We start from the raw sequence: 22,470 nt of genomic DNA, 5'->3' as shown, positions 1-22,470 counted from the left end.
AAAAAATCTATACAAAATACTATTAAAAACCCGCAGAATATATGTCAACCTATGTCACGGTAACATATATTGAGCGAGTTTTTAACAGTATTTTATCCGGTTTTTTATTTATAACATCTTTTCCCACACTTACCGTGTTAAAGAGAGAATAAGACGCCCTCCTGTAATGTTCCAATACATCGGTAAACACTGTATGCTTTTCGAGCTGAATAAACATGTTATATTGAATAAAAACACGAAAAATATATCCAGTTTGGTAGAAAAGTAACTTATCTTGCCTTTGATAACATTTATTTGTTATATATTTGTTTTTTGACAACTTTTTCGAATCTATGTGTACAGTAATACAAACCCATTATTTCAAAAGTAAAAAAAAGTATTTGGGTGCCATCAGCTAGAATCAAAACCGTAAGCAAAACTGTAGCATTCAAAGCCGGTGACGTTACCACTGTACCAATGTGACACACATATGAACTGATTAAAAATAAACTAAGATGAATGTACAAAATGTATAACTATTTTTTTTCAATTTTTATCCATTTTTGACCCCCTTAAAAACTATTTTAGCTAAAGACCAATAAAAGAATAATCTGTAAAAAAATCCAATCATTTGAGGTGCCTAGCGCCGCTCTACGACTTTTAGTTTCAGAGATAGTTTGAAAATATGGAGACAGACAGTCTTTTATATGTTCCAGATATATATGTGGGGTCCCGATTTCGAATCTCGCTATATTCAGCCACTCTGATGAGTCGTAGACGACGAAATACGTGTCAGTGGATAATTACATTTTAAAAATAATATATATACCGATCCCAATGTGGGGGTACCAAATTGGTTAAAGGGAAAATTATTCCCAGCTCACATTTAGGTAAAAATGCGTTTTCGTAAATAATTGAATTCATTCAAAACATATTGCTAAAACCAAAACAAACAACATTTAAGTAAATCGCGATATATACAGACAGTTGGCGAGATGGCTCATTACCGTGGGATCTCGATTTCGAATCTCGCTATATTCAGCCACTCTGATGAGTCGTAGACGACGAAGCACATGTCAGTGGATAATTACATTTTAAAAATAATATGTCATAGGAGCTGACGTTGTGTGTGTGTGTTGGGGGGTGGGGGGAACATTCCGCGGGCGGGTATTGAATAATAATCAATAGAAAATTGGCTCTATAATAATAAATATGCAAGAATTAAAATATTTGTTTATGTTTTATGACCCAGCAGCCTGCTAGTCTATAATATAAATTTATCACACTAACAGTGAGATTAAAATGCTAAATTCATATTGACAAAAGACAAACAGCTGTCTTAATATGCTGATAATGCACATACTATTAATGTGGCAAGATTAACAAATTGGGAATCTTTCATTCCAATGCCGAATCATGGTCTCCACAGACATGCGCAGAGGTAACAATATAACTTTTCAAGTTTCTGCAGCTGGAACATTATGCCAGAGGAGGTCACAATGCTATATACAGGCTTAAGATCGCCTTGGACAAACATTCAGACGGTATACAGATGCAATAACTTCTTTTTACATCATTTGCTACACATTATCAATTTTATTAGCCAAAAAAAAATAGCAATTAGCATATTGCTTTGCAAAAGACCATTTTATTAATTTACCATTTTTCTTTTGTTTTCTAATTCAATAGTTTTTTTACTTTAATGTTTTATTTAGGAACTAGGTAATAATTTTAATTCATGCAGATTTCATATTTATTATAGAGCCAAGTTTCTATTGAACATATACATACATTACAATAGAAAAATGCAAGCATGAAAAGTAATATGTTTAAGCTTAAACATGGAAAAGTAAAGGACTAGTTAAAACTGGAAAAGGAAAGGACAAGATATTCTAATAAAAAATATAATAAATTTATAACTTCAAATATTGCAGCATTAAGAATTGATTATATAATTGAATTAAAAAAAATTCTGAATGCTGCAATATTTTAAGTTATAAATTTATTATATTTTTTTACTAGAATATCTTGTCCTTTACTTCACCATGTTTAAGCTTAACCATATAACTTTTCAAGCTCACATTTTTCTATTGTAATCCGTGATTTTTCCAGTAAATTCACTTGTTCTGTTTAATTTCAGTCTTATTTTTTGTCCCCATAAACATAACATACACATATGTAATAACAATGTACAACACTTGTCTGCTTTCAATAACCCCCTCCCCCCAATTATTTCCCTTTCATTCTGTTTCACTTGTTACTTTTCTTTTTGTAAGAGTGGTGAATTGTTAGCAACAGTAGTCGCCAAAACATTTAGCACTCCAGTCGCATTCTCTACCATTTGAGCTCTCAGCCGATAGATAAGAAAAATTGAAAATAGAAAATTAAATCATTTCATGCATTGCATGAATTTGCACATGCGTAAAACTAATAGAATAGAAATATGTAAACAAGTTGAACATTTTGCATTTCAACTTGCCGACATATTTCTGTATGTGCAAGTCAGCCATCCCAAGATTTTACTCATTATAAACCATCCTTGGTACATGATTACTATTTCCGGTTAATTTCACTAAACAGACACTCAGACATACATACATACATACATCTACTGTTTTATATATAGAGAATAAGGAAATCAAATTTTATGGCTGACCATGAAGCAACTGTCTTGCAATGTCATTTTGAAAAGAGCAAAGAGATGAGGCAGATGACATCATTCAAATTTGCAAGACATTTTGTTAGAATACCCACAAATACTTTGATTTAATGCTTAAAAATGATTTTATATATAAAAATAAAACTATTTGATCAATTCAAATATTATTTTGTTTTAGCAGTGATTGTAAAGTTTTAGAAGCAACACACTTTTTTTTTAGAAAATTCTAAGCTAAATTTAAAAGATACCCAAAAACAATGAGAAAAAAAAAATTTTTTAAAAGAAAAAGAAACTCAAGAAAAATCAATTTTGTTAATTTTATTATTAATCAATGACAAGAAACTTTTTTTTTTAAATTACTCGTGTCAAAAACACAGTGAGTAATGGATAAAAGAGGTCACTTTTGACAAAAAAAAATATTGAGACCAACTGCAATTTTATTGCTGGCAGTTTCTTACATTCGATTTCCACGGTAATTATGGCTGTGGTAGTTATTATCTCGGCGAGCTACAAGACAAAACAAAAAGAATTAAAATATTAACACGAAAAACATAAACAACAAGATAGCGTGCGATTTTGTATGCTTTTGTTGTAATCTTGCCATGTTAAAGAGTTTAAATTCATTCAGTTTCGGGGTATTTTGCTAACAAGTTTAATTTTAAAAAGTAAATGAAAAAGGTTCAATTTGTTTAAAAATAAATGGAAATGAAAAAAAATTTCAATCAATAAAAATTTTTAACATTTTTTTTGATATTTGTTTTCATTATTAATTTTTGGAAAGAAAAAAACTTTCCAAAAGTTAAAAGAGAAGAGATTCATAGAAGAGCAGCTCAACATCCAAGTTGTTTTATGCAGATATAGTTTCGAAACATTGTTTTATGCAGATATAGTTTCGAAACATTGTTTTATGCAGATATAGTTTCGAAACATTGTTTTATGCAGATATAGTTTCGAAACATTGTTTTATGCAGATATAGTTTCGAAACATTGTTTTATGCAGATATAGTTTCGAAACATTGTTTTATGCAGATATAGTTTCGAAACATTGTTTTATGCAGATATAGTTTCGAAACATTGTTTTATGCAGATATAGTTTCGAAACATTGTTTTATGCAGATATAGTTTCGAAACATTGTTTTATGCAGATATAGTTTCGAAACATTGTTTTATGCAGATATAGTTTCGAAACATTGTTTTATGCAGATATAGTTTCGAAACATTGTTTTATGCAGATATAGTTTCGAAACATTGTTTTATGCAGATATAGTTTCGAAACATTGTTTTATGCAGATATAGTTTCGAAACATTGTTTTATGCAGATATAGTTTCGAAACATTGTTTTATGCAGATATAGTTTCGAAACATTGTTTTATGCAGATATAGTTTCGAAACATTGTTTTATGCAGATATAGTTTCGAAACATTGTTTTATGCAGATATAGTTTCGAAACATTGTTTTATGCAGATATAGTTTCGAAACATTGTTTTATGCAGATATAGTTTCGAAACATTGTTTTATGCAGATATAGTTTCGAAACATTGTTTTATGCAGATATAGTTTCGAAACATTGTTTTATGCAGATATAGTTTCGAAACATTGTTTTATGCAGATATAGTTTCGAAACATTGTTTTATGCAGATATAGTTTCGAAACATTGTTTTATGCAGATATAGTTTCGAAACATTGTTTTATGCAGATATAGTTTCGAAACATTGTTTTATGCAGATATAGTTTCGAAACATTGTTTTATGCAGATATAGTTTCGAAACATTGTTTTATGCAGATATAGTTTCGAAACATTGTTTTATGCAGATATAGTTTCGAAACATTGTTTTATGCAGATATAGTTTCGAAACATTGTTTTATGCAGATATAGTTTCGAAACATTGTTTTATGCAGATATAGTTTCGAAACATTGTTTTATGCAGATATAGTTTCGAAACATTGTTTTATGCAGATATAGTTTCGAAACATTGTTTTATGCAGATATAGTTTCGAAACATTGTTTTATGCAGATATAGTTTCGAAACATTGTTTTATGCAGATATAGTTTCGAAACATTGTTTTATGCAGATATAGTTTCGAAACATTGTTTTATGCAGATATAGTTTCGAAACATTGTTTTATGCAGATATAGTTTCGAAACATTGTTTTATGCAGATATAGTTTCGAAACATTGTTTTATGCAGATATAGTTTCGAAACATTGTTTTATGCAGATATAGTTTCGAAACATTGTTTTATGCAGATATAGTTTCGAAACATTGTTTTATGCAGATATAGTTTCGAAACATTGTTTTATGCAGATATAGTTTCGAAACATTGTTTTATGCAGATATAGTTTCGAAACATTGTTTTATGCAGATATAGTTTCGAAACATTGTTTTATGCAGATATAGTTTCGAAACATTGTTTTATGCAGATATAGTTTCGAAACATTGTTTTATGCAGATATAGTTTCGAAACATTGTTTTATGCAGATATAGTTTCGAAACATTGTTTTATGCAGATATAGTTTCGAAACATTGTAAACTTATGTAGCAAAAAAAAATGTTGAATAAAATTAAAAATAATTACCTAACTAAAGCAAACAGTTTATAATTATAAGAATTGATAAATCATGGGATTATTTATTAAAAAAAAAAAAATGATGAAGGTGAAAGGTGGGATGGGGGAGACCACGAGGACGTACAGCAGGCGAGGGGGGGAGAGAGAGATGAAGTCACACGAAAGGTGGTGGGGAGAAAGAGATGATGAGGACAAATGAAACATGGTGGGGAGAGAGAGAGAGAGAGACAACAAAGATGAACGAAAGGCGATGGGGAAAGACAGAGTGGAAGATGGGGAGGGGGGGGGGGCGAACAAAAGATGGTGAGGAAAGAGAGAGACGACAAAGACACACAAAAGGTGGTGGGGAGGGGAGAAAGAGATGACAAGGGTGAACGAAAGGTGGTGGGGACAGAGAGGCAACGAGGGCAAACGGCAAAGTATCAAAAATGCTATAAAATTAAAATAAAAACAGAAGTATCATCATAATACATTCTCTTCAATTTAAAATAACTGAAAAAAGTATGTGGGGAGTCACCTCCTACTCTTGTTAGAAAAAAAAAAAAAAATAAATAAAAAAAAAAAAGAATAAAAAAGAATGCTGGGAAAACTTACACTTATTTCCCCACTGGTGATCCCTGTCTCTGTTCTTCCAGTTATCACGATTGTCGTTCCACTGGTTATGATAATCTTTGTGACCTCCCCATTTGTTGTCACGTTGTTTCCATTGCTGATCGCGTCTTCCCATGCGATTCATTTGTTGGTTACCGTCATAGCCTGACGAAGAGAAGTAAAAATAATTTATTCGTTGTTAGCGTCGACTACAGTACAGCCACACACTATAACAAATATGTCTACAGGTCTACGCAAAGGTTAGAAAGATGAAGTGTACTGTTAGCTGCTAGGAAAACATCTAACAGAGCTGCTAATGCTAGCAGCAGCATTACACATATGCAAATGACCGAACCAGTGCACGAAGTGACGTCACAGCTGAGGAAGAAAAGGGAAAGAAAAATAGAGAACAAAAAAGAACACACGTGGATGGCAGGTGACACGAACACACATGGGGAGGCAGAGGACCGGAAAAAGTGCGATCCGGCCTGAAATGGACATGTGGCCCATGGCAGCACGAGAGAATTTTAAGCATGTGTTCGTAAAAAAAAAAAAAAAAAAAAAAAATGCAGTGCACTGTTGGAAAGAACCAGTAGTAAATGCCTTTTGTAAAAACTGAAAAAAAAAAATCTGAGTCAAATTTTTTTCCTTTTGTTTGTTCGCTTGTGACTGTTTCAGACAATGTGTTGTTGTCCAAATGTTAAAATGTTACAACACTATTTAAAAAGATTAGTGACAACATTAATATATAAGTTTGTATTATGTTTTTATACAGAGGATTCACTCCCCTAAATTAACTAATCATTATAAAGTTTATAACATAATGGTTAGGTTTAAAGGGTTGTACTGCATACTATATTTAGTTTAATTTAATTTTATGCAAAGTGGACTTTTATAAAAATTCATAAAATGGACAAACTCTTATTTTAAAAATGCAAATATTTCACATTTGCATTGAATTTGATTGATAGTCATTAGACGAATTAAACAATTGAGTAAATTTCAATTTCTTCTTAAGACTCCTTAAGCTTGTGGCGGGTAAGTATATGAAATACTACTACAGCCACCACTACTGGTAATAATACCAAATTATACCTTCCCTTTTTCTTTATTTTCCTCTTTCTTTCTTTTGACAAATCGAATTAAAGACAGAAACAAAAAAAAGTAAATAGAAAGTGCAAAAGAGACAATTAAGAAATGAAACCGACAAATTGTACGAACACTTTATAAAAAAAAGCCTCAAATCCGACCACAAGACTTTTGAATGGAATCAAAATAATGCAATGCATTTTGATCTAAATTAGAATAAACAGTCTAAAGAAGTTTTAATATTATGTCGCAGTTTTAAGCTTTCAAAAGGAGACATAAAAGTGGTGCAAAACTGCCGGGAGACAATTGTTTTTTCTTTATATATATATATTTATATTCGCATTTTTTTCTTTCTTGAATTATTCAATTAATTATTTCTGTATTCTCCTCCCATTAAACAAATTTCCCCCAAATAATTTTTTTCTTTCTTGAATTATTTAATTAATTATTTCTGTATTCTCCTTCCATTAAACAAATTTCCCCCAAATAATTTTTTTCTTTCTTGAATTATTTAATTAATTATTTCTGTATTCTCCTCCCATTAAACAAATTTCCCCCAAATAATTTTTTTCTTTCTTGAATTATTCAATTAATTATTTCTGTATTCTCCTCCCATTAAACAAATTTCCCTCAAATAATTTTTTTCTTTCTTGAATTATTCAATTAATTATTTCTGTATTCTCCTCCCATTAAACAAATTTCCCCCATATAATTTTTTTCTTTCTTGAATTATTCAATTAATTATTTCTGTATTCTCCTCCCATTAAACAAATTTCCCCCAAATAATTTTTTTCTTTCTTGAATTATTCAATTAATTATTTCTGTATTCTCCTCCCATTAAACAAATTTCCCCAAAATAATTTTTTTCTTTCTGGAATTATTCAATTAATTATTTCTGTATTCTCCTCCCATTAAACAAATTTCCCCCAAATAATTTTTTTCTTTCTTGAATTATTCAATTAATTATTTCTGTATTCTCCTCCCATTAAACAAATTTCCCCCAAATAATTTTTTTCTTTCTTGAATTATTCAATTAATTATTTCTGTATTCTCCTCCCATTAAACAAATTTCCCCCAAATAATTTTTTTCTTTCTTGAATTATTCAATTAATTATTTCTGTATTCTCCTCCCATTAAACAAATTTCCCCCAAATAATTTTTTTCTTTCTTGAATTATTCAATTAATTATTTCTGTATTCTCCTCCCATTAAACAAATTTCCCCCAAATAATTTTTTTCTTTCTTGAATTATTCAATTATTTCTGTATTCTCCTCCCATTAAACAAATTTCCCCCAAATAATTTTTTTCTGGCAAGTATGAAATCCACCAGCTCTTTCACCAACTTACCTCCGGTCTTGTAGTGATTTAAGGCGGGCTTATTCTCCAAAATACGCTCGTTGTTTTCAACAAGATTAGCCACTTTTTCTGCTAACTGCAAGGCCAAGGACTGAAGGCGGGTCGGCTCTGTGCGATGCATCACCACTGTTTGAGTTGGTTCATCTAACGACGCCTACACAGAGAGAGGAAAAAAAAAAAAAAGGACACGAGTAAAGAAACTTTAATATCAAATGCATATATTAAGGACAGGCTTACAATCAAAGAAAATTTATTTTTTGGGGTTTTGTTTTTATTTCCATATTAATCATGCATATTTCAAAAGAGATTTTTTTTCTTTTTTTTACAAAGGAATAACCACTTATCAAAGCCCGAAGGCTACTTGAGGATAAGGGTTTATGAGTGAGAAGTAGTTACGGAGTAAAAAACAAAGTGATCATTATTAGTGGAAATTGGGTAGAATTTTATTATTTTAGAGGATGGCTCAACAAGAATTTGTTTACATTAGACTTAAAGATGATAATGTTGTAGTCAGTCAGAAATCAGGCCAGCAGAACAGAGTTCCATAGTTGCGCACTTCTAGGAAAGAAGCTTTGTTCATAGAATTTGCATTTAGACAGGCGCTAATAGAGAGTGGGAGGGGGGTTATAGTGGTTGTATCTAGAAGAGTGGTTGGTGTGATAATATTCCATAAGCATTGAATTAAATTTAATCCTAGTTATTTTTATTCAGAAAAAAGCTAATCGAGAATATATCCACTTTGTGAGTCTTCGTTTTGTAGTTTTGGATTTTTAGCTCAACATACAAACACGCACACACACAACTGTTCTTTATATAATTAATATATAATCTAAGATTTAAAGGTGACTATTATGGTGTGGAGAGACATAGCAAAAAAACACCCATGGTTGGCCCACTGTAGAGAAGCACTGGCATGCGAACCTGGAACTCTTTCAATACAAGGATAATACAAGTATGCAAGTTTAGGTGTTGTTTGGAGTCCAAAATGGCAGCATAAAGACGGATTTTGTGTTTGAGAGGAGTTTTTCTGTTTCTGGATGTTGCCTTGTTTGCTTGTTGGTTTATTGGCGAGAGGAAACAAAAAAAAAAAAAAAAAAAAAAAGAATAGCTGCTGCTGCTTAGTGAAAGTTTCATCATGGAAGAAAAAAAGACAAAATAATCTGACTCTGGTGCATGTTTTGTTTTCAACTGGAAAAAATTTACACGCCTAAAATAGGAATTAATTTCAGGGTTCATAAAGATTTTCAATGTTCATTTTAAATGACTTTTCAAGGCTTTTCATCGTTTTTCAAGACTTTAAAAAAATTTTCAGGGCCTTCTCCAGAGAAAATCCAATTTTTCAAAACCAAATTTGATATATAAAACAAAAAAACTTAATTGACAACAGGAAAAGTCATTTACATTTCCATATGAAACAATGTTTTTTTTACGTTCTCAATCCACTTTACCCAACCAAGCACGATTAAATGTAATTGGTCTTCATTATATTCGTTTTACTTTTAAATTTTGAAATTTCCAACTCCCTTGATCACAAAACTACATGCTTTTATTATATGGAAACATTGAGTAGTTTCATGACAAAGGGATGTAACTCTTGTATCAACAATAATATGATGCAATTTCAGAACAATATATTTCGATTTTATATTCAATATTTTAAAAATATTTTATTAGTATTTATTTTGCTTTTATTTTCAATATTGCAACACAAACGTTTTACTGGGTATATAGAATACCATTTTCAAGACATTTTCCATATTGTCAAGGATTTTTCAAGGTAATAATAGAAATAAGGCCTTTTTAAGGCAAAAGTTAAAATTCAAGGACTTTTCAAGCTGGTGCGAACCCTGAATTCTGTAAAAACATCGTTAGGTCACAAAAAACTATAGACAATCTTTCAAATGACTTAAATAGTAGTAGAGAAATTCACTTACCATGAGTTCTTCGTTAATGATCATTTTGCTGATGATGGAATGGACAACTGCCGGCTCCAACTGAAACATCTCGCTAAGTGTAACCATGCTGAGTGTATCATAAACACTGCTGTAAGTGAACAAGTAGGTACGCAGACTTTCCTCTTGGATCTTTTGAGTAATCATAGCACGTACCTTATCTGCTTGCAGGAACAAATCCCACACCTTAAATTAAAAAAAAAAAAAAAAAAAAAAAAAAAAAAAATTAAAATTACAGAAAAGAGTCAAAAAGTTTATTTCTACTCCCCCCTCCTTAATATTTCCTTCCTGAAGATTAAAAGTTATCTCCCTTGATTAATTTCTAGGTATTTATCGTTTTGCTAAGTGCAGGGGTATCCAAAGTTTTTTTAAGGGGGGTTACATTGCTGAATTTTTAGAGTTATGCAATGCAGGCTAAAAAAAAAAAAAAAAAAAAATGGCCTGGACGTGTTTTAGTCTGTTTTGCTTATTACCTTTGCTTTTTAATGAAACTGGTTCTCCCAAACCTCATTTTCCTTTTATCATTTCTTGAACAAAAAGAAATACCACCACGCTATTTTCATACATTTCCATTTTTTAAAAAAATTTCATGAATATTTTTACGTTTTCAAGAAGAGCTCCGCGGGCCAGATCAAAGACTTTGATAGGCTGGATCTGGCCTGTGGGCTGTAGTTTGGAGACTCTTGTTTAAGTTGAGTAGAGACAATTTTTCTTTTAACTTGTTTATTTGCAACAAAATGAATGACAGCTTGCAAATACTTTTTGGTGGAAAAAATATAGATTTAATAGATATAATCAATTATCAATTAACCAACATCTTTTTATCACAAAGTAAACAACCAAAAGGTACCATCAGTCAAACAATATTTTAATTTATTCATGATACGTTTTATGTGATATGTCTGGTATGAATGCCCACACATTTACATTTTGAAAAGAAAAAAAATATGTCTATACTAGCATGGGTGCTCGGCATTGCCTGGGTGTTAGTCGGTGTTAAAGAAAAAAAAAAAGTTTTGGTAGGGAGGTAGGCTCGAACCCTTGACGCGAAGGTGGAAAAGAAAGAGGGAAAAAAACCCGACTCCTTAACACTCAGCCACAACAGGACAGAAAGCGGAAAGAGTTTTAATTTAATAAAAAAGTTAAGTGACAGGTGCGTAAACTTAATGAGGTCAAACATCACGCGATAAGGAAAACTTAACTTTGTTTCCCCAAGATGTTGGGGAAAACCAGCTCCCCATAAAAAGGGTAGTGTCCAAATGAATAGCAATTGTCTGATATAAGGGGTTTCCCCTGCATTGATCAAAGCTCATTGCTTTTTTGGATCTCCTGGCACGAGTGCCAGGTAGACACCTTTGTTACGGATTCAGTTTCGCTTTTTTTTTATACGGAAAAGCCAGATAAACACACAAAGACTAAAAAATACTGCAAAAATAGCGTGTAAAAGTCACCAAAAGATACACGAGGACGTTCTTTCGTAAAACACATTTTCGCTTTTATATTATAGACTAGTGGGGATACCAGGCGTTGCCTGGGTGTGGAGAGGTTGTGATAACAGTAGGAAGTCTAGGTGGAAAGAGGGGTAAAAAAAAAAAAATGGTCGTAGGGAGGGAATCAAAACAACAGTAGGCAGCCAGGGTGGAAAGAGGTGTTTAAAAAAAAAAAAAAAAAAAAAAGCAGTAGTAGGCAGGTAGGCTCGAACCCGTGACGCAAAGGCAGAGAAGAAAGTGAAAGAAAATCTGACATCTTACCAATGCTCTATGATGCTACCGGAAATCGAAAGCGTTCAAATTAAGCGAAGTCAATCCAATTGATACAATGACTTGCAAAAATGGTGATGGAAAAAAGGGACCCCTCCTTGGAAAAAACTGCCAAGTTTAGGGTGAAGGAATTAATGTTTTTGACCAATTTATCGATATTTGTTGTCTGAAGGATTGAGTTTTAAGATGATACTGATCTCATGAATCTCTGTCAATAGGTTTTGCAAGACATACAAACACAACATACACATTTTGCCCTTTATGAGTATTAGAAAGATATATATAGAGAGAGAGACAGGCAGAGAGTAATAAAAATAGAGAGACAGACAGAGAAATAGAACTAGAAAGAGAGAGTGACAGAGAAATAGAAATGTTTTCTCAATTATTAAATCATTTCTCTCTGATAGGTTCAGAAGAGTAGTGGTTGATGGGCAGAAATCAGAGACTCACAGTATTAATGCTGGGGCCCCTCAGGGGTCCATACTGAACCCAACTCTCTTCCTGATCTACATCAATGATCTCCACACATACTTAAATCATTCGTTGACATCTATGCTGATGACACAACCATCTATGGCAACACATCAAAGGCCGTAAATGATAAAGTTCTCTCTGATTCTCTCTCCTCTGATCTTGAGCGCGTGGTGGAAGAGGTGGCTGGTTACTTTTAATACATCTAAAACTAAGTTTCTATCTTTACATCATCAACACTCTGATCTCCATCTGGCAACAATTGAAATGGATGGCTCTCGTCTTGGGGAGGCTCCATGTTTTGACAAGCTTCTGGGTTTGACCTTTACTCCTGATCTGAAATGGAACACATACATCAGCTCTTTTGCCAAGGACGCTGGAGAAATGGTGGGATCCTTCTACCGCTCCTATCCTGCCTTGACAGAGTACAAAATAGACTTCGTGATTTAGTGGAGGATGCTCTTTTCTCTTCCCTGCAGCCTCTCTCTCACAGAAGAGACGTTGCGGTCCTTTGTTTTATCGTTATTTCCATGGCAAGTGCTCGTCGTAGTTCCAATCTCTCGTTCCCCCTCGCCAATCTTTCACGAAAAACACCCGTCTAGCTGAAACTACTGTCATAATTTTCCCCACTCTTTATCTGTGCCTAAATCAAAATGTAGATTCCATGAACAAAGCTTCTTTCTTAGAAGTGCACTACTGTGGAAGTCTCTTCCGTTTGCCTGTTTCCTACCTGACTACAACTTGGATGTCTTCAAGTCCAACATAAACAAATTCCTGACAAACCGCCCCCTTAAGTAAGACACTCTATCAAATCTCAGATACTAATGATTACTACGATACTATCCCATTGATTACTGTACATGCAATAACCCTTAGCCCCGAGTGGCTTCTAGGCCTTGATAAGTGGCGACCTCCATGTAAAAAAAATAGAAATAGAGTGACAGAGAAAAATAGAAAGAAAGAGAGAGAAATAGAAACAGACAGAGAGAAATAGAAATAAAGAGAGACAGAGTAATAGAAAGTGAAAGAGTGACAGAGAGTAACAGAAAGAAATAGAAATAGAGAGTGACAGAAAGTAATAGAAATAGAAAGTCAGAAAGTGAAATAGAGAGTGGCAAATAGAGAGAAAGAGACAGATAGAAAGAGAGAGAGTGTGAAAGAGAGAAAACAAGAGTAAAAAATAAAGCCAAAAAGAGAAAGTGAAAGATTAAAAAAAAAAAAAAAAAATTTTTTTTTAAATTAAAAAAAGATACCTTTCCATTCATTTTTTCATTGATGACAAAATTCTTACACGCTTCCCAATCACCAGTTTTCATGGCTTTTGATGCAGCTACAATATGTTCTCGCATACTTTCTGGGGGTCCAGTCAGAGTTTGTCGCTCACTGTTTCGAAGAAGGTTATGGTAGTTTCGACTAATCATACGTCTCCTTGCATCAAATTCATGAGCTAGAAGAAGGGGGAAAAAAGAAAAAGCATTTTAAAAGAAATTTTTTGTTTTGAGTAATAAATTCTAAGCTATGAAAATTTTAATTAAATTATATATAGAAAAAACTTTAATAACTACAAATGTTTGCAAACTTCAAATTTATTTTTATGTATTTACGAGCAGGGAGACCTGATATTGCCTGGGATTGAATGATGATCAACAAATGTTTCACACACCCATATTTTTATAGCCATCGAAACAAGTGAAATCGCTTTTTAAATCAAACCAATTGATTGCCTTTTCTAGTTGGGGACCCATCACAGTGCACCGGCAGAAAGCTTCACATGCCTCCACAAGTCCAAAATATATTGTAGTCATGGTTCAATTGTGCTTTAAACAAAAATATTCATTTCCAATGTGCCCCTGTCATATCAAAAAGAACCTACTGTTGATTTTATATGTTGGGCCTTTCGGCTTGTGTGGTAAGAAAATTTCTCAAATGCACTTGTGATATTAGATAGTATAACTTTATTCAAAATAGCCTGTTTCTTCTTTCATCAGATTATTTCGATTAGCAACACTTATCGAAGACATTCTATTATAAAACCTAAGAACACTGCCAGACGCATAAAATATATTTGTGTGAAAATTCATAAAACATCCCAGCTGTTTTCGAGTTTATAGGGAACCAACTCACACACACACAAAGTGTCTTTTATATAATAGTAGCTATAAAGAAATCTTTTGGTGCCTGTCTCATCGACTCCCACCAGTGATCAACCCTTGCAGCGGACTGAGATGTTTGGCGGCACACCATCCATCAAGCAGTCCCCTCCTTTGAGAACACTCGACAAACTTGTCTGGACAACAGAAGATGCAGGACGAACGAAGGCCAAATTGCCCTAGCCCCAAACCCAGACCAAACCCTAGCCTGCAGCTGTTGCCGGCAAGCCTGCTTATCCCATATTGTACTTGTCAGCCACGAGTGTATCTGCAGAAAACGTGGGCAAGCCCCTTCCTAGATCTTCGTTTGCAAAGCCAAGCCATGAGAGATAAAATATTGGTGCTTGTGCATTATCATTAGATATTTTTAAAAATGTACTTTAAATAAAAACACTATGTAATTATGTCCTGATTAGATTTAAAGACACGGTTGCATTTGCCGCTATTAATCTATAGATTATTTGGTGCTTGTCAAGAATTTCTCTTATATTAAAAAATAGAAAATATGTATGATGAACATCTCATGACAGAAAGTAAATATTGTATACCAAAAATCATGTAAATTGATCAAGTATTTTAATTTCTAAACAAGCAGGACCAGTGTATCAGCAATGCCTGGTGGAAAGATCGCACAAAGCCAGAACAGATTCGTTGAAAGGACCCCACCCCCTCCCAAATTAAACTGTAACTATCTAGCACATTATCATAGACTAAGCTTTTTGTTTTATGAAGTGGTCGGTAACTTAATTCGAGTCCTCAGCAATAAAAAGCAGTGTTAAAAAGGATGTTAATTAACGTATAAAAAAATGTGCTTCCACTCCCTCATAATGAAAAGTATAGAATCAAAAAATGTTTGCTAAGAAATATTTTAAGCAATCCTGAAACAATAAAAAAGGAATGTTAAAAAGTATTTTAGTTAATGTATTTAAAAAAAAAAAATAATCTCATATGTGCATAACACCCCCCACACACACACTCAGTTAAGGAAAGTAATAAATAAATATTTACAATAACATATTTTAATCTTGAAAGTATTATTTCTGGTGTTTTTTCAATGGAGAAATCCTTGTAGACCAAGGTAATTTTGTTCTATTTTTATGAAGTGATTGGTAATGACTTGGAATGGAAACTCATCCATGTAAAGGAGGAAAAAAAAAAAAGGTGTTAAAAAAGCTTTGTCAACATTTTAAAAAATGTGCATGACACCCTCAGCCCCAGTACAGGAAAGTAATGAATAAAAAATATTTACAAAGAAATGTTATATAATCAATCCTAAAACCATTGGTCCTGGTGTCTTTCAATGAAGGAGAAATCTTTTTAGACGGAGGTATTTTTGGTTGTGTTTTTATGTAGTGGTTGGTAAAATAAGACCTGAAGCCATGTTATTAAAAAGAAATGCTAAAAGGCCCATTAGTTAATGTTAAAAAAAAAAATGCGTAACAGCAAAAAATGTGCTTACCTCCTCAAAAACCAAAAAGGAAAGCATCTCTCTCTCGCTCTTTACCAATGTAAACAAAATTTATTTATAGAATGCAAGACTATGTCCAAAAAATAAGTTAATTATCTACCTAAAAGTCAAGAATCATTGTTCATACTAGATTAAGCGTGATAAATAATGGTGTCGTTATTCTGAAAAAACATCCTGGTTTCCTTTAGAGGGAGATGTACTTGAATAATAAGAGAGGGAGACATATCAGTGAGAGAGAGAGAGAGAGAGAGAGGTTTGTTATTTGCCAGTGCGCGATACAGACTGAATGTTAATGAATTTATTTTATGTTAAACACATACATACAACATATACATTTTAACCACTAGACGACACACTATATATATATATATCAAAACGTTAAGTAGACACCACAACCCGATATTCAATAATTTAGAAGAAAAATAGTGCGAAGGTGTGGTGGGAATGGGGTATGGCCCGATATATGAAGATGTAAAAAAGAAAAATGAGGGGGCAGGGTGAATTATCAGCCATAAACTTACCCGCCATGTATGGGATTTCAATCAACATAGCAGAGACTAAATAGACACATTCCAGCAGCTCCAGGTTGATGTGCATATGATACGGCATTTGACGCCTTTTCTCAATTAGTTCCTGTTCGGGTGTTCGTTCATGCTGTCTTTGCAACAACAATCCCTACAACGTAAACAAATAAGCTCTTGTGAATTTGTTGACTTAACAATTTCTCAGAAGAATTTCTTAATTTTTTTTTTAATATCAGATTAAAAATTTAGAATCGTATAGAAATCACATTTTGTTTAACATTTATATATTTTGAATGTAAACCTGGATTATTTATTTTGAGGACACTTTATTCTTAACTTTTTCTTCTTTATTTACATAAAGAAATACATATTTCTATTATACAGCATAATCACGTTTACACCACGGTTCTCACCAAATAACCCAAGTTAAGCAATGAGTCTGGAATGTACCAGATGGGCGACCATTTGATTTCCCAAGGCACTGTTCTCTGCTTATCTCAGCATTGATTCCAGTTACCCGGAACTTATATATATTTGCAACTGAAATTAAAGCAGTGCCGACTCAAGAGAGGTGCGGTAGAGATTGTGCAACTCTTGCCACAAAAAATTTCACATGCAGGCACCCTTTAGTGGGTTAGGGTTTACCTTTAGCCAATCATTATGTAATTCAGAACATAGCTAATAGGTGTTAGTGATTCAAAAGTGGGCTATATTTAGTTTAATGTATAACATGGAAACTCTTCAAAAAACATTTAGATATAGCTGATTTATGTGAAACTTTCCAGATATCAGACATCATTAATTAAATATTCTCTAAATTTCAGTTTCTTTAGAGTATTTTAAAGGGTTTTATGAGGCATATATGGACACATTTTTCTTATCAACTAACCAGTTAGTGATAGCGAATTTGCTCTTTTTCTCTCTGAAGGCACAATCACTATTTGTAATCAAAATTTAAAAATTAATTCACCAAATATTTCTAACATCCACTTTATAATAATTTCTCTAGCAGATTTTAGTCCTTATTCCTAGGTTTTCCTCTACAGTTCCTTCGATTTAGTTGGATGTGGTTGAAAAAGGTTCTTATTTCGATCCCTTTCAGTCCCCATTTTATAACTATATTGATACTTTTCAGAGCATCACCTAATCTGGCCATGCTACATCTTCCGACACCAAATTCTACGTCCAGGATTGCTTCCATACCTTTTGCAGCACACATCATTCTTTTTTTTTTTGTTACATGTACATATTTGTAGAAACAGTGTTCTATTTTCTACATCGGCATGATACGACTGGGTATCCAACAAAAAAGGATGTTTTTATCTTTAGAAATATCATCAATTCTACTTAGAACTTTGGTGATTATTGGGTTTGTTGATCTCCTGTTTTCCAGGGTTTCAAACACATCATTCTCATTTTTCGTTACACGTACCAAGTTGTAGAAACAGTGTTCTATTTTTCTATATATTGCATTTCCTGCATTACTTTGACACTTTTACCATTGACCATTCGCATTCAGCCTTCAAGTCTTTTAAACATTTTGCAAAATTTAATCGATTCTGATTAAAATTTAAGAAACTTGAAAATGCATTTTGATGAATTAAATTAAAAAAAAAAAAAGTGTTTAGTTTTTGTTTTATTTCATACTATTGCATCTTTTTAGTTCAATCAATATTTTTAGTTCAATCAATATTCAATTAATGTTGACTCAAAAACAATAATTGAATCAAAGTTACATTACCACACGACACAATTTTTCCATTTTCTATTAATAAAGCATAAAAAAAAGGGTAACTTACCTGAGAAAGTAATTCCTTTGCTCGTCCAATTGATTGGATATCAACCAAAGCGTTATGGGCATCTTTAATCATTCCTTGGCGGAAGGCACACAATCCAAGCTGCACCATTGTACGATTATATTGGATCTATTATGATTAGAAAAAATATACATGTATTAACAAATTATTTACATAAAAACTATAAATTAGATATTTCATAGCATGGTTTCATTGCAGTGGATCTGCCTTATGAGAGGCTATTAAAAATCCAAACAAATCACCAGCAAGTCATAAAATGAAAAACAAATCTAAGAAACCAGTGAAACGTGTTTGTGTTCTTTTTGAAGAAATTACCTTTTGAGTGAAGGCAGGCTGTATATCTGTATGGGTTTTAGTCATAGTTAAGTATCGTTACATTAATTGTTGGAAATGAATGCGGTTTGGATTCCTGTCTGGAGGAAGTATTTAAATTTAGGGCTCGTGGTGTGTAGTGGGCCAGATATTAGGTGGGATGTATTCCCATTCTTAAGAGGTATAACTTTAAAGATCCTTTTAAAAATGGTAGGCGGGGTGGGTGTATATAAGTTTAAACCTATGATGGTCATAATTGTAGGTTTTTTTTTTAAACCTAAGTTGGGGGGGGGGCTGTAAAAAAAGGGAGAGGGTAACTATATTGATGGAAGAGATTTCCAAGGAGTATCAAATTAAGTAGATGGGTTAATATAGGTTTATCAACATGATATATCTGTAGTCTATATAAGCTCAGGTAGGTTATTTGTATTAACTGCCAGGTCTTAAACTAATAATGTTTATGAATCTATCAAAGGGGCCGTGTGAGATTGGCTGGGTTTAAACTTCGTTGCATACATTTTTATTCTTTATTTAGTACTCCATGCATATATATTCATATTAGGTATTTGACAGTAAACCTAATATACTAATTTTAATTTTTTTTAGCAGATTTTGTGGGTTATATCTGGGTATGTGATGGAAATATAATATGCTTAATTAACGCCTCTATCTATTGCGCAGTGGGTAGAAGCATTGAATCTCTACAGTCCCAGGTGAGCATGGTCTGAAAAACACCAGAGAATGAGTTGGCTGAAATATGGTGAAACAAGAACTATGAAGATGAGGATAAAAGTCCACAAACAAATACATACACAAATTACACATCTCAAAGGATTCCAATAAAAAAAAAAAAAATGTATATTATTTAAACAGGTGTTCCCAAGGCTGCTGCGAAGAAAGTGGGCTCTCTCTCTACTGTGCTAGAAAGTTATTTACACCTGAAAGTATCCTGTACCTCTACAATACCACCATTTGCCTATGTATAGAGCATTGTTGTCACATTTGGGCTGGTACATCTGCTACTAGTCTCTTACTCCTGGTCCAAAAGAGAGTCACCAACCTGATAGGTCCTAAACTGTCACCTAAGCTTCAACCTCTGTCCCATCGACAAAATGTTGCATCCCTCTGCCTGTTTTACAAGCATTTTTATAATGGATGCTCCAACGAACTACAACAAATTACCTCCTCAACGTAAATGCCCTCGACAAATAGCAAAGTCCCACCCTACACAATAGAGATCCCTAGATGTAAGAAAGCTTTCTACTCTGATAGTTTCTTACCCAGAACTGCTAAACTTTGGAATTCCTCTCCAAGTTTCTGCTTCCCCAACTTTACTGACATGCAGAAGTTCAAATGTAATGTGAACAGACATTTTACTGCTCAACTCCGCACATAGTATCCCTGCAACTTATGTCCTTGATAGTAGCTCCCTAAATCAAAGTGGCACTATGCCTTGTTTGGGGGCGGGGGGAAAAAGGGGGGGGGGTATTAAAATTACAATATGATAAAATTTACAATTTACTTTCTTTTTTCCACTTCCCTCCCTTATCGTTAATTACGTACCCAGACACTTTAAAATTATTACGATTGGATTCGTAATTAATATTTATTGTTGGATGTTTCAGCTTTTATATAAAAACTCTAGAATTTTGAGCCGTTTTTCCGTTTAGATTATTAAAATCACAAGACGAGATTCGACACGAGTTAGATTCCGACTTTGTATAAAAACCAAAAGAATTTTACAAGCGAGGCATCATTGTCAGACAAAATCAAATTATAAAGAGCAAAGATCATTATCGTTATGAATAGATTTTCAAATTTTTTTTTTTTAAGATGAAATTTTAAATCCGCAAAAGTTTTTGCACCAACCTAATATGTTAGTGTAAAAAAAAAAAAAAGTCATGAAATTGGTGGCGGCAGTGATATGGAGCAAGGAAAAAATGTTAGAGTGTCTCACCTGAGTGGGGATATCCGAGTGTTGGATATTGTCTTGCAAGTGAGACATCATCATCAGGTCACGGGCTTCATACCATCTGTTATGGATGGCATGGAAGTAAATATGGTAAAGAATAGCATGGGTTCGCAGACGGTCAGTCGCATCTTTGACGTAGATGTACTTACACAACTTGTCCATTATCTCTCGAGCTCTAGGGCCAGCATCAGTCTGAAATAAAACAACTTTGCATTTAAGGATTTTATTTCAAAGATAAGTTTATTACAAATTATTTATATAAAAACTATAGGTTACATCTTTCAAAGACATTAAAGAAGATAGATTGATAGTTCATGGCATATCAATTCTAATCCATTTAATAATTTTTTTTTTTTTTTATAGATATACATTTAATGTATATCTATATTAATTAAGTTATGAAACAACTTCACACATGCATATTTCTTGTGTCAATCTGACTTGTTTTTTTTTTGTTTACAAGAGAGCTACTAGTTATTAAGGCCCGAAAACCACTCAGGGATAAAGGTTAATGAGTATACAGTGGTCATCGAGACAACAGCATGGTAATCATTAGACGTGAACATTGGGTATAATTTGATTTGGGGACGGCTCAACTTATTCATAGAATTTGCGTTTAGATTTAGGAACAGATGAGAAAATTGTTGATAGTGGTTGTAGTCAGACGAGTGGGGTTTTTTGTGAAAGTTTGGCAAGTGATGACCATAGATTGAAGCTCAAACAACCATTTGCTATGAAAATAATGATAAGGTAGAGACAAGCTCATGACGTCTTTTTTTTTCTTTTTTTTTTTTTTTTTTTTTAACATTTCCAGATTTTTCTGCTTGATCGATACACTTAAGGAATTACGTATTAGATACAATAATGCTGAAATAAATGCATTAAATAAAAAAAAATAAAAAAAAACACTTTAACCTATTATAAGTCGACATTCACTCCTCATACATTGCCAGGACAAAAAGAACTAACCTCAAATGGCTTCGTTCACATCATTTAAGTTCGTAAATCATTCTATGTCAATGAGTTCTAAACATTTTCATAGGTAAGGAGGAAGAGGGCTAAGTCCCGGCATGCATTATTTATTTATTTTTTTTAACATTTCCAGATTTTTCTGCTTGATTGATATACTTAAGGAATTACATACCAGACACAATAATACTGAAGGTTGCAGGGAAGAGAAAAGGGAATCACCTATTAGGTTTTGAAGCCAGTTTTGAAGTTTGTCAAGGTTGGATAGGGTGTGCCAAGCAGCTCCGGCCCAAATATGGCAATAGTAGTTCATTTGAGAATGTATCCGACTTTTGCGTTGGGAATGAGCGGTAGAATGATGCAATTATTTTTCCAGTGACCTAGGCAATAGATTTGATATATATCTTCCAATTCAGAAGCTTGTCAAAGCAGGAAGATTCTTTGAGGTGAGAACCATTGATATTAATTGGAGCCAAGTGGGCATCAAAGTATTGGTGGTGAAAGAAATTTGGTTTTGGATGCATTAAAATTAACCAGCCGCTTTTTGTGTGTGTGTGAGAAAAATGGCAGCACAAAAATCGTTTCCTAAACAATTCCAATTAATCTATTATTTTTTTTTTTTTTTTTTACATAGGCATCACCACTTATCAAGGCCCAGAGGCCACTCAAGGATAAGGGGTTAAGAGTTTACAGTAGTCAATTGGACAATATAGTAATCGTTAGTAATGGAAATTCGATTGCAGTCAGCTGGAAAGCAGGAAAACGGAAGACAGTTCCAAGAAAGAAGCTTTGTTCATGGAATCTACGCTTAGATTTAGGCACAGATAAAGAGTG

General features: G+C 33.0%; 1 protein-coding gene across 1 annotated transcript in view; it reads right to left on the bottom strand.

Annotated features, from left to right (window-relative positions):
• Positions 1-2,941: 2,941 nt before the first annotated feature.
• Positions 2,942-22,470, bottom strand: part of LOC145255770 (eukaryotic translation initiation factor 3 subunit C-like) — a 67,402-nt gene continuing 47,873 nt past the window's right edge. The window contains exons 15-22 of the mRNA XM_080114432.1: positions 20,653-20,859; positions 18,366-18,491; positions 16,564-16,717; positions 13,678-13,871; positions 10,176-10,379; positions 8,233-8,395; positions 5,800-5,961; positions 2,942-3,145 (exon numbers count right to left, since the gene is read on the bottom strand). Coding sequence (XP_079970558.1) covers positions 3,093-3,145; positions 5,800-5,961; positions 8,233-8,395; positions 10,176-10,379; positions 13,678-13,871; positions 16,564-16,717; positions 18,366-18,491; positions 20,653-20,859 — 1,263 coding nt within the window. The 3' untranslated portion in view covers positions 2,942-3,092. The remainder of the gene's footprint in view (positions 3,146-5,799; positions 5,962-8,232; positions 8,396-10,175; positions 10,380-13,677; positions 13,872-16,563; positions 16,718-18,365; positions 18,492-20,652; positions 20,860-22,470) is intronic.

The sequence above is a fragment of the Euprymna scolopes genome, chromosome 31 (assembly GCF_053919585.1).
Source record: "Euprymna scolopes isolate OS-2025 chromosome 31, ASM5391958v1, whole genome shotgun sequence".
Lineage (NCBI taxonomy): Eukaryota > Metazoa > Mollusca > Cephalopoda > Sepiida > Sepiolidae > Euprymna > Euprymna scolopes.
This window is presented reverse-complemented; position numbering and strand designations above follow the sequence as displayed.